The sequence below is a fragment of the Topomyia yanbarensis genome, chromosome 1 (assembly GCF_030247195.1).
Source record: "Topomyia yanbarensis strain Yona2022 chromosome 1, ASM3024719v1, whole genome shotgun sequence".
In the NCBI taxonomy this organism is placed as follows: Eukaryota; Metazoa; Arthropoda; class Insecta; order Diptera; family Culicidae; genus Topomyia; species Topomyia yanbarensis.
In genome coordinates, this window is record NC_080670.1 from 183025089 (window position 1) to 183037378 (window position 12290).

Below are 12290 nucleotides of genomic sequence, written 5' to 3' on the forward strand. Positions count from 1 at the left end.
CAGTAGAACGAGGTATGTTTGAAATTGCTTCTCAATCATGTCATGTTCGTCGTTAGATCTATGATTGGAAAGCTTATGGCTGTTACTTATGAAAACATTAACTATTTATAGTCGAAAAGAAAGTAAACTTTACTTTGGTCGCTTTTATATATTTTTTTAACCGCAATATTCTGTTATTGCACAATGGTTAAATGCGGCTATATCTACCAGGTTATACAAGATTCCTTGACGTGGGCATCCTTATTTGCCTCCTGCTACAGTAGCTACACATAGATTCAGCAGAACCCAGCATAATGCATATTTTGTGACTGCAACGAAATAGAACAAAGACCGTCCAATGAGCACGAGTCAATTTGATAAGAGTTTCATGGTCAATGTTCGCCGAAACTGAACACTCACCGATGCGTAGATCAGTTAGTGTGCAAAAGCTGACAAAATGAGCCAATCTTTGAATAAGATTTTATTTTGCGTAGTGCTACTCTTATGCTATTTGAATATTGCAGAAAATTTCGGTAGATAATAATGCTCAAAGAAATTGGACAACCTAATGCAACACTTCTTTAACCCACAGCCACCGAAGGAAGTATCTGCGAGGCTGGTGAAAGCATCGGTCAATGTGTGGGAATCCATGATTATCCCCAGTACCTGCAGGTATTAAGGCAACGCAATCGAACCAACGACGAAAACGAATTTCTGTTGCGACATCTTTGCGGTCATACCAGCTCGCGGAAACTGTTGGCCTGTCGGCCGGTGCGGCTTAATGAAGCTGGCTGCGGGCAACAGTTCAGTGATCGTATAGTGAAAGGTCAGCTGGCCGCATTGGATGAGTATCCGTGGATGGCGTTGATTCAGTACCGGAAACCTCGAGGACAGACTGGATTCCACTGCGGGGGTGCACTGATCAACGAACGATACGTTCTATCCGCAGCACATTGCTTTGTGGGTTTGCGCAGTGGATGGGCAGCTATTAAAGTTAGACTTGGCGAGTGGGACTTCGAAGCGGATCCGGATTGCAATGAGGATGAGGATTGTGCTCCTCCAGTACAAGAATTCGACCTGGAAAAAATTATACCGCATGAAGAGTTTTCCGTGAGAGATATGAACAAGGAACATGATATTGCGTTGGTGCGTTTGTCTAAGGAAGCAATCATTGGCAATTACGTGAAACCGATTTGTGTTCCCGAACCGGGAGATGTTGAGTCTGATCAGTTATACGATGGGATTATGGTTGCATCAGGATGGGGGAAAACAGAAAATGGTTAGTCTCTGAGTAGATGAACTGGAATGTATAGCTGTTATACTTCACTCATTTCAGCATCCTTCAGCAGATATAAACTGTATACTAAGCTGTGGGCCGTAGATTATTTCGAATGCAAGGCAGCCTACGGCAAGGCTTTGCGAGTTCAGCTGGGACTTGGTCAATTCTGTGCGGGTAGCGATGATGGTCGGGATACCTGTAACGGAGACTCCGGTGGACCTCTGATGAAAGAAGTGGCCACTCAGGGACGATTCTACCTCGCAGGGTTGGTAAGTTTCGGACCGAAACGATGTGGCGAGCAGTTGCCTGGAGTATACACTAGAGTGGAAAGTTATTACAAGTGGATTGTGGTAAATATAATAGAATCTAGCTCGTGAATAGATAGAGCTGGTAACGACTAGTAGTTGAAATTTTTTCTTTTGGGAATGACAGAACGTGATTGATAAGACACCTCCCTGTTTGGTAGGCAACTTTTATAGTGAGAAGGAAAAAAGGCTTTCTAAAGAATACTCACGTTTCAGAATCCACCTCATCTTTCAGTGCATAAAAATTTGAAAGTCAGAATTAATATTTATTAACTTCACGCTACTTTCGCTGCAATACTACAAATGCCTTCATCAATAGTTATTTATGAAAAAGGGAAGTGGGTAATGTCTGTGCCATAATCAGAGTGTCGTGACTTCGGTCTGTCAATTTAAATCAACGGATTCATGTTTGAATTTTTCCTTATGATAATTATGGTGGATGTGAAATGAATCTTGAATGTGGGCGTTGGTTTTGATAGATGATTCGCTGAATTCGAAGATCGTTGGATGCTGCTGGATGACTTCTATTGTCTAAGTTCAAGCTCATCTGTTGTTCATGAATGCGATTCTGACATGCCTGGTTTATGTCGTCAACCAATTTTAATTTTACCATGTATTGTATACCGCAGAATACAAATTAAACCACCGTTTATGGAAATTCCAGCATCTCACGGCGGAGTAAAGACCGCCCGATAAGCTCTGTACACAGCTAGGAAACGGAGGCATGCGGTACTGGGGTACCAGAAATATATGTCCTCGGTTCAAATGTGTACGTACGGGTTTATTCCAACGCTGCTAAAAATCTTTTTCGGCACCGACCGCATGTTTCAATCTATATGTTGCTCGTTCAATTCCTTAGCCACGAATGGTAGAAAACGAACATGCGGTACTGCTATATATTACCTTCCTGGCCTCTATGCCACCCCACTCGTTCGTGTGTGTAAAGTTAATCCCACAAGTACAGATTTATCTACAAAAGCATAGATTTTTCGAGCTTTATCGGTACACAATTATCGGGGAGACTAGCTCGTTCATCAGATACTTGTTTTTTAGTTTTTTGTGCATGATTTTTTTATATATTTTTGTCGTGACTACGATATTGGGGCCCCTTTTCAAATTTTCGAAAGAAAGAGTTACACGATGTCAGCACTGATCAGACGGAAAATAAGCGTACATTTTGAATTAAGTTTTGAAGCATGCTTAATTTATATAAATAACACAAAGCCTGATTTTCGGAAGCAACGTGAAAAAAATAACATTCCGCAGCCTATTTCAGGCAGAACCGTCAATATAGGAGGCATTAGGGAGCAAATCGAAGACTGAATCAGGAATCAGAATATATTGGCTTAAATGGCACGTTCCCCGTATGTAGTCGCATTAGGGACCAAATCGAAGACTGAGTGGCTTTAAATATAGATACCGCATGTTCGTTTTCTGCCCTTCGTTGCTTGGGTTTTGAACGAACAACATATGGATTAGAACATTTTCTAGCTGTTTGCAAAGTTTAATGACCGCTCTTCATTCTGCTGCAGTGTTGCCAAATATTATTCTGAAGATGGAGCGAAAACATCTTTTCCAACCGCACTATTTTTTAGAAATGGGCGATCCGCACCTAAGCTGTTTTGAAGAATCGATTCACAAAAGTGAGCGTATGAGCTACAGCTCTTTTTAAAAGAATCACAGCTCACAATAAATATAAAACTATCATTGTACGCAACTATCAATACAAATAAAAACAAGACATGGCGTTTCCTCTTCACACTGCAGATTTTCTGCATTGTTCCGTTCACTATTAGGTACAAAAATCCAAAGCCAGCTGGCAGAGCTAGGTGCTTTCGTAAATGTACTCCGAGCAAAAGACGAGCAAACCGCTCCTGATTTGAGCCATTGCAAGCTTTGTGCCACGGAAATATGCTCCGAGCCCTTTCAGATTTGTTCTCTTTTTTTGCCGTTTCTGTCCATCTACCATTCTCATCGCTCCCGTCCCGGTGTGAAAAGAACGGCATACATAAAAGCAACTCTTGCGCTGTCTCATGATGAGTTGTGTGTTTTCGAATCTTCGGTTCACGAAAGAGCGGATAGAAAAAACAGTCGATGATGGAATGAGAGCCGATCGGGTCATCGGTTCAACAAGAACGAAAAGAAAATGAACCGATGCATGGTATAGCTTTGTCAAAATTGAATGAGCTGACTAGCTGTTCCGAAGAATCCGTTGACTTCAATGAACTGAACGGTTTGTAATAAGAGTTGATTTGCATGTCTCTACTTTGATCTCAGACACATTCCCCACGCTGAATGGATATCTAAAACAAAATTCACTTCCGTTCCTCACTACCTTGAGAAATTATTTTTTTAGAGATTTATCACTTATTTTCACAAGATTCTAAACCACGTGATTCTCCTAACTGGCATTTGACAGTGCTCGCTACACTGAAAAAACTAATAGTCTGTTTCAAGATTGTTAACATCGGATGTTTTCACTGTGAGACATAACACAAGTTGGAGGATAGTAGAAGTTGGAAGTGATTGCAGCAAAAAAAAAATTAAACTTACGGAATCTACTCATCGGTCTAAAATCGCTCACACAAAATAAAACAAAATTTTCTGAGAACGCGTACTTGGTCACTATTCATTTTGGTCGGTGTTTGTAGGGTGGTCTCGAGTATTTTTTCTATTGTTTCTAAAAGATGCTAGCATGTTTACTTAGACGTTTATAGACAACAATCCAGGCCCTGTATTTCTACCCCAGCCACAAAGCGAAACGTCAACTAAAATTTCAATAAATCGACGTAGTTCCTACGTTACTGCACTGCCGAAATCATGTCGCATTTTAAATGAACACGAGTAATGTTTTCATTGTGGATCTGTTGTCGATTTGAAGGCTAAACAGGACTGCTAGATACAGGGCCGGCGGAACACTTTTTTCCCGAGTGGGTAGTAAGATTCGGAGTGATTTATACCCGTACTGACGAAAGTTCACACATGCCGTGTGTATGTGAAAATAAAAATTCCCTGATAATTACTTGGGGGTCACTTGGAAACACCCTTTGTTAACGGGTTGTATGACCAACGGCTCAGCGAAAATTTGGTTGTTGATTGCTGATACTACATGGGACATTTGTACAGCTAAGTATCAATTACTCCATTCTTTTAAATTTCATTGCATTGGTTTGCCGTTTCCAGCGAGATACTGAAGCCCGCATGATAGTATTGACTAATGTGGAGGTATCTCCTGGATGGTCTACTTCCGGACCAAAGATAAGCCATTTAACATCATCGATATATCACGTGATTCAACTAAACAACATTCGGGCATGAATGAATAAATATTTTACCAACATACCCGCCCGGGAAGTAGAGATTGATGGTGTAGTCTCCGGGAGGGGCCCTAATTGCGAAATATGGGGTTGGTTCCTTCCAGATCCCTTGGCTTCAGTCAGTGAAAATTTTTGTATGCAAGCTATTGCGTTAAGCAAAAATCGAGGAGTATAAGAAAACAGCTCAGAAACAGTTACAAAAGTGCATCAGTCCTATTAATGAATGAATGACAATGAAATCTTAGGCATTCCAAAGGTACCAAAAAACCTTGGTTAAAGGGAATGGACGAAGGTCGTGACTTCCTTCGGGTTATATCTCGGGTCATGTCCAGTTATTTTACGTTGGATGCGCATTTTCGGCGTATTGGGGTCATGGAGAACAGTATCTGCGCTTGTGATGACGGTTATCGCAACATTAAACATGTTGTCTGGTCGTGCGCCTAGTGTTCTAGCGCCAGATCTCCGTAAATCTCCCTTTGGCCTCGTTTCAGTCCGAAAAGCGCTGGCTATCCTCGATCTCTCCTATATGTCTGTCATACACATATTTTTAAAGACGATAGATATCCAAATTTAGTTATCTCTTTTGGTTAATACGCTAACAGCTACCTGGAAATCTTATACCAAGTGTTCGTAGCGGATCCAAAGAGTTCAGTCGGCGATCTTGCTCATGATGTCCTGACAGCGATCTTCCCTGATAGGTCTCTCCCGGTCAGTGTGGCAAGCAGAAAGTTAGCAAAAGTTAAGCAAAGCGAAATTGATGCTGGCAGGGTTTCTGCGAGCATTTTGCGCGATTTGTGCGAGAATTCTGGCAACGAATTCGCTCAAATGCAACAACCGTTTCTGACAGAAGCGGTTAAACCAACCGATGCTGCTCACTTTTAGCCAGAATCCAGCCAGGAATGTACGGTCAAGATCTCTGCACGCTTCCTGCCACATCTTTGTCAGATGTTTTGCTCGATTCGTGCTAAATTCTACCATGTAGGAATTGCCAGGATTTTTGCACAGTTTATATCCGAGTTATGCCAGGGTTTTGCTCGGTTCCTGTCAAAATTTGCCAGAAAACGCGAGCGAAACCGAGTTCGCCCTAGCTCAACTAACCCGACAGGACCCACTGAGACGTCCAAAAAATTGTTTCAAAATCGTTCAACACGGGTCCAATGATGGACGTTCGTTGAACGGTTATTTGGACGTTGTCCAAATTGGTCCAACGAACGTCCTTCATTGGACGATTTTGAAACCAACCGTTCTTAGAGGGGATACGCGCAGAAATCTGACAGGGCTGCCAAACCAAGACTTACAGAAATCTAGCAGAGCGGTCTCTGCCAGAAAATTTGCTCACTGGGCTGTTACTGATGTTGGAAGCAATCCCTCTTGTGTATATCTTTTATCTTTCTGCTAGTGTTTCTCCTTGTTTAAATTTTTAATCAAATAATAAATAAATTGTTGTTAAAAACTTACTAATTGTATATCTAGTCCTTAAAATTATTTCTAACCTAAGACGGTATAAAATTGAATATCGATCTGAACTCCTTATTCAAAGATGCAGATGTGTCGAAATGTATTCCCCTTAGCAAAAATAGAAAAAATAATTTTAAATTTCAAACAAATTCAAATTTTTATCCCATATTTGGATCTGAATAGAAATATGAAATTGTTGTACATCTAGAACTTCAGACGCATGGATTTTGTGCGAGAGACATATACGTGGTTAATCTCAGCTTTTGGTCTGTTCCATACTTTCGAGTGGGTAATTCCCCTCTCGGTAATTTTCGAGTGGGTAGTACTACCAATACTACCCACGTGTTCCGCCAGCCCTGCTTTTGGGCTGCAGCCGAACATGTCAATCATTGGCGTAGCTTGCAAACTTGCGTTCAAACAAAGACTTGTCTGTTTGTCTGTCCGAAAACGTCAAAGAATTTGAGCTTTTCTCATGCACAATTGATTTGTGATAAGCCAAAAGAGGACCCAGCGCCGTTTTGAGACACATGCTCTAATAACGCTATCGCATTCAACGGCAACGCGCACAGCCATTTATTTTTGGTTGGATAAAGTGTAAACGAAAGCAAATAAGTGTTCATTAACTTGCTATGTTAATGGTAAGTTATCTAAAAATGCAATTTAACATGAAAAATACTTGGAAAAACTATGGCGCTCAGTTCGGTTTGACATTACGCGGGCCGATTGCAGTATTTCAGTTAGGGCACTGACGGTAGACTGCAAACTCAATTGTCACATGGCTGCTATTCAGCGTGTTGGGAATTGTTCGTGTGATCTTTGTGAATCCGGTTCGGTATGTAGCTGCTCTGCAGTAATGCAGTTGCGTAACCGAATTTTTGATTCTCAATGCAAAGGCGAAACTATGTACAGAGAGCTAAAATTCAAGGATATGTTATCGTTCCTATCCCAGTGTGGTAAAGAGTTATAGCCTTTATCAGTAGGGTTCATTATTCCACCCAAGCTGTTTGCTGTTTTGCGTCGTAATTGTATTGTGTTGTCATATTCTATTTTCTAACCTTTTTCTTACGCCTTCCTCTTCCTTCCCATCAAGAAAGCAAATAACGTGGAAAACGTGCCAATCGAGTCAATATATTCTGATTCCTGTCCTGTGCAATGTGCATCCTCAGTAGAAGCCAACATGTCTGATAAAGTGTGAGAATTCGTTCAAATTTAGTGGTCGGCAGTTGTCCGTGCCCGTTAGTTGATCATCCACGTGCATCCATGTTTTTTTTCTCTGCCCGTTCAAATACCATCTTCTCATCGTAAGCGCCGAACACATCCATTAAGTTGGGGGGGGGGATCCGGTGTAGCGTAATTTCGTTGCCAGCGCGAACCGGCGGGCCGGGCAGCTAGCTGCTGATGTGGCCACGTGGGAGTTGTCCGAAAAGGTAAAAGTTGTAATCACTGGTAAATGGGTGCGGCAATCAGCGCCGCAGTAGCTTTCAGTAGCGGTGGCGGCAAAAAACAGCCAGACCCAAAAATGACAACGGTTCTGCTGCTGCTGAGGCTGCTGATGACGAGAACGGTTTTATTTGCGAACCTTCGTCGAGCTGTCGTCCTTGTTGGTCGTTAGCCGGGTCAGAGCACACATACGATATATCCTTTAGAGTGAATGTATGTATTTTTTGGTATTTTTTTCTCGCTCTCTCTTTCTGAGCGGTCGTGAAATATTGCACCCAGAAGACGTTATACAACGGCACGGTGTTAGATTGAGGTCAATTATTTTAAGTAAATGGACGAAATGCTCGGGAAGCACAACTTTTTCATTTACCGGAGCCATAAAAAGGTTGGTGGTTTTTGTTATCTGCTCAAATGGTGCCTTTTGGTTAGAGTGGGTGACATAGTGCTGTCAATTGACTTGGTTTCATGAGCATGCGAGAACAACCTTTTTTATGCTAGCGTGTATATTTGATCCATCTGGTATGTAGAGGCGAATGAGACTATTGTATCGAACAAAGGGGAAAATATACAGTTTCCTATTGTCACAACCAGTTCTGTTTCTTCCCAAGACAATGGGTTCTTAAGGCTACTCAATATATTGCTTTATATGTTGTAAAAACCATCATAATAGAACTAATTTCTGCAAAGTCCATTCTCCAAAGTCCTCCTATCTGCGCCTCGCACTCGCCACAATCTCAAATCGACTGAACACATCTGTACGGCTTTAAATCCGGATGTGCAATCATAATGCAATTATGGCTACCACAACCCCAGCTCCAGTGTTTAATCACAGAGAACAGACATCCATGATCCAACAAATACGTTGATAAAACTTGTTGAAATTTGAATGAATTCATGTTAAAACACTAGCGCCACCACACTAACTTAAGAGCGAGTAAAGGTGCTATAACTTAGGCTTATTAGCCAGGGCAAGGTGTAAATACCTCTGTCCTATCCCAAAGGACCAAAGGAGTGACATTAACCTTCTTAGCAAAGTCACTCCCAACGATTTATTATACATATCCCCTTCAAATTGAAACGGTCAGTACGGTTGTCCTCGTTTCTTCCTCCTTTAAGATTCAAAACAATTCGTTAATTAAATTATTCATTAAATTAATAATTTTATTGCCGTTTATTTTTGAAACATCTTCAAACCCAACTCTGCACAGTAGGCCTGGCCGTTTTAATATTTGCGACATATGAAAATATGCTTCAAATATTAATATTGACAAGAAAAACACTACAGAATAACTGCAAAAGTTTTCCAGGATGCTTTTCAATACTGGCTGTATAAGGGTTAGAATAGAATAGAATAGAATAGAATAGAATAGAATAGAATAGAATAGAATAGAATAGAATAGAATAGAATAGAATAGAATAGAATAGAATAGAATAGAATAGAATAGAATAGAATAGAATAGAATAGAATAGAATAGAATAGAATAGAATAGAATAGAATAGAATAGAATAGAATAGAATAGAATAGAATAGAATAGAATAGAATAGAATAGAATAGAATAGAATAGAATAGAATAGAATAGAATAGAATAGAATAGAATAGAATAGAATAGAATAGAATAGAATAGAATAGAATAGAATAGAATAGAATAGAATAGAATAGAATAGAATAGAATAGAATAGAATAGAATAGAATAGAATAGAATAGAATAGAATAGAATAGAATAGAATAGAATAGAATAGAATAGAATAGAATAGAATAGAATAGAATAGAATAGAATAGAATAGAATAGAATAGAATAGAATAGAATAGAATAGAATAGAATAGAATAGAATAGAATAGAATAGAATAGAATAGAATAGAATAGAATAGAATAGAATAGAATAGAATAGAATAGAATAGAATAGAATAGAATAGAATAGAATAGAATAGAATAGAATAGAATAGAATAGAATAGAATAGAATAGAATAGAATAGAATAGAATAGAATAGAATAGAATAGAATAGAATAGAATAGAATAGAATAGAATAGAATAGAATAGAATAGAATAGAATAGAATAGAATAGAATAGAATAGAATAGAATAGAATAGAATAGAATAGAATAGAATAGAATAGAATAGAATAGAATAGAATAGAATAGAATAGAATAGAATAGAATAGAATAGAATAGAATAGAATAGAATAGAATAGAATAGAATAGAATAGAATAGAATAGAATAGAATAGAATAGAATAGAATAGAATAGAATAGAATAGAATAGAATAGAATAGAATAGAATAGAATAGAATAGAATAGAATAGAATAGAATAGAATAGAATAGAATAGAATAGAATAGAATAGAATAGAATAGAATAGAATAGAATAGAATAGAATAGAATAGAATAGAATAGAATAGAATAGAATAGAATAGAATAGAATAGAATAGAATAGAATAGAATAGAATAGAATAGAATAGAATAGAATAGAATAGAATAGAATAGAATAGAATAGAATAGAATAGAATAGAATAGAATAGAATAGAATAGAATAGAATAGAATAGAATAGAATAGAATAGAATAGAATAGAATAGAATAGAATAGAATAGAATAGAATAGAATAGAATAGAATAGAATAGAATAGAATAGAATAGAATAGAATAGAATAGAATAGAATAGAATAGAATAGAATAGAATAGAATAGAATAGAATAGAATAGAATAGAATAGAATAGAATAGAATAGAATAGAATAGAATAGAATAGAATAGAATAGAATAGAATAGAATAGAATAGAATAGAATAGAATAGAATAGAATAGAATAGAATAGAATAGAATAGAATAGAATAGAATAGAATAGAATAGAATAGAATAGAATAGAATAGAATAGAATAGAATAGAATAGAATAGAATAGAATAGAATAGAATAGAATAGAATAGAATAGAATAGAATAGAATAGAATAGAATAGAATAGAATAGAATAGAATAGAATAGAATAGAATAGAATAGAATAGAATAGAATAGAATAGAATAGAATAGAATAGAATAGAATAGAATAGAATAGAATAGAATAGAATAGAATAGAATAGAATAGAATAGAATAGAATAGAATAGAATAGAATAGAATAGAATAGAATAGAATAGAATAGAATAGAATAGAATAGAATAGAATAGAATAGAATAGAATAGAATAGAATAGAATAGAATAGAATAGAATAGAATAGAATAGAATAGAATAGAATAGAATAGAATAGAATAGAATAGAATAGAATAGAATAGAATAGAATAGAATAGAATAGAATAGAATAGAATAGAATAGAATAGAATAGAATAGAATAGAATAGAATAGAATAGAATAGAATAGAATAGAATAGAATAGAATAGAATAGAATAGAATAGAATAGAATAGAATAGAATAGAATAGAATAGAATAGAATAGAATAGAATAGAATAGAATAGAATAGAATAGAATAGAATAGAATAGAATAGAATAGAATAGAATAGAATAGAATAGAATAGAATAGAATAGAATAGAATAGAATAGAATAGAATAGAATAGAATAGAATAGAATAGAATAGAATAGAATAGAATAGAATAGAATAGAATAGAATAGAATAGAATAGAATAGAATAGAATAGAATAGAATAGAATAGAATAGAATAGAATAGAATAGAATAGAATAGAATAGAATAGAATAGAATAGAATAGAATAGAATAGAATAGAATAGAATAGAATAGAATAGAATAGAATAGAATAGAATAGAATAGAATAGAATAGAATAGAATAGAATAGAATAGAATAGAATAGAATAGAATAGAATAGAATAGAATAGAATAGAATAGAATAGAATAGAATAGAATAGAATAGAATAGAATAGAATAGAATAGAATAGAATAGAATAGAATAGAATAGAATAGAATAGAATAGAATAGAATAGAATAGAATAGAATAGAATAGAATAGAATAGAATAGAATAGAATAGAATAGAATAGAATAGAATAGAATAGAATAGAATAGAATAGAATAGAATAGAATAGAATAGAATAGAATAGAATAGAATAGAATAGAATAGAATAGAATAGAATAGAATAGAATAGAATAGAATAGAATAGAATAGAATAGAATAGAATAGAATAGAATAGAATAGAATAGCGCCACCACACTAACTTATCCTAACTACCAGTTAAAACGATTCTGGAACCGGTTCGGAATCCTGATTGGATTTAATATGGATTCGAGCTCAAAAGAGATAACCGATTCCGACTCAATCGGTTGATGAATTTGAGCTGGAATCCACTCAAAATTCCGAACCGGTTCCGGAATGGTTTGACTGGGTCGAGGTATAATTATGTCGGTCATTGTGAAATGTCAATGTGAGCCGCTGTCAATTCAGTCGAACGTGACGACAGTAGCGCACCCGGTGATGATATCCCAACTATATTCGAAAATGTTTTCGACTTTTACACCACTTTGACACTGGAGTTCGACGTCTGCTCTCTGTGGTTTAATGGATATCGGAACCGCCACATTGCTG

General features: G+C 36.6%; 1 protein-coding gene across 1 annotated transcript; it reads left to right on the forward strand.

Moving 5' to 3' along the window:
• Window positions 1-419: 419 nt before the first annotated feature.
• On the forward strand, window positions 420-1642 carry LOC131683885 (CLIP domain-containing serine protease B4-like). Its single transcript, XM_058966263.1, has 3 exons — window positions 420-512; window positions 572-1258; window positions 1316-1642. Exons 1-3 carry the CDS (start codon window positions 437-439, stop codon window positions 1633-1635), a joined length of 1083 nt encoding a protein of 360 aa, XP_058822246.1. The 5' UTR covers window positions 420-436; the 3' UTR covers window positions 1636-1642.
• The last annotated feature ends 10648 nt before the right edge of the window (window positions 1643-12290 follow it).

Coding starts and splice junctions, on each gene's coding strand:
- LOC131683885 (XM_058966263.1), top strand. CDS start 437: ATGAGCCAATCTTTGAATAAGATTTTATTTTGCGTAGTGCTACTCTTA. Junction 513..571: donor GAATATTGCAGAAAATTTCG/GTAGATAATAAT, acceptor TTTAACCCACAG/CCACCGAAGGAAGTATCTGC. Junction 1,259..1,315: donor ATGGGGGAAAACAGAAAATG/GTTAGTCTCTGA, acceptor CACTCATTTCAG/CATCCTTCAGCAGATATAAA.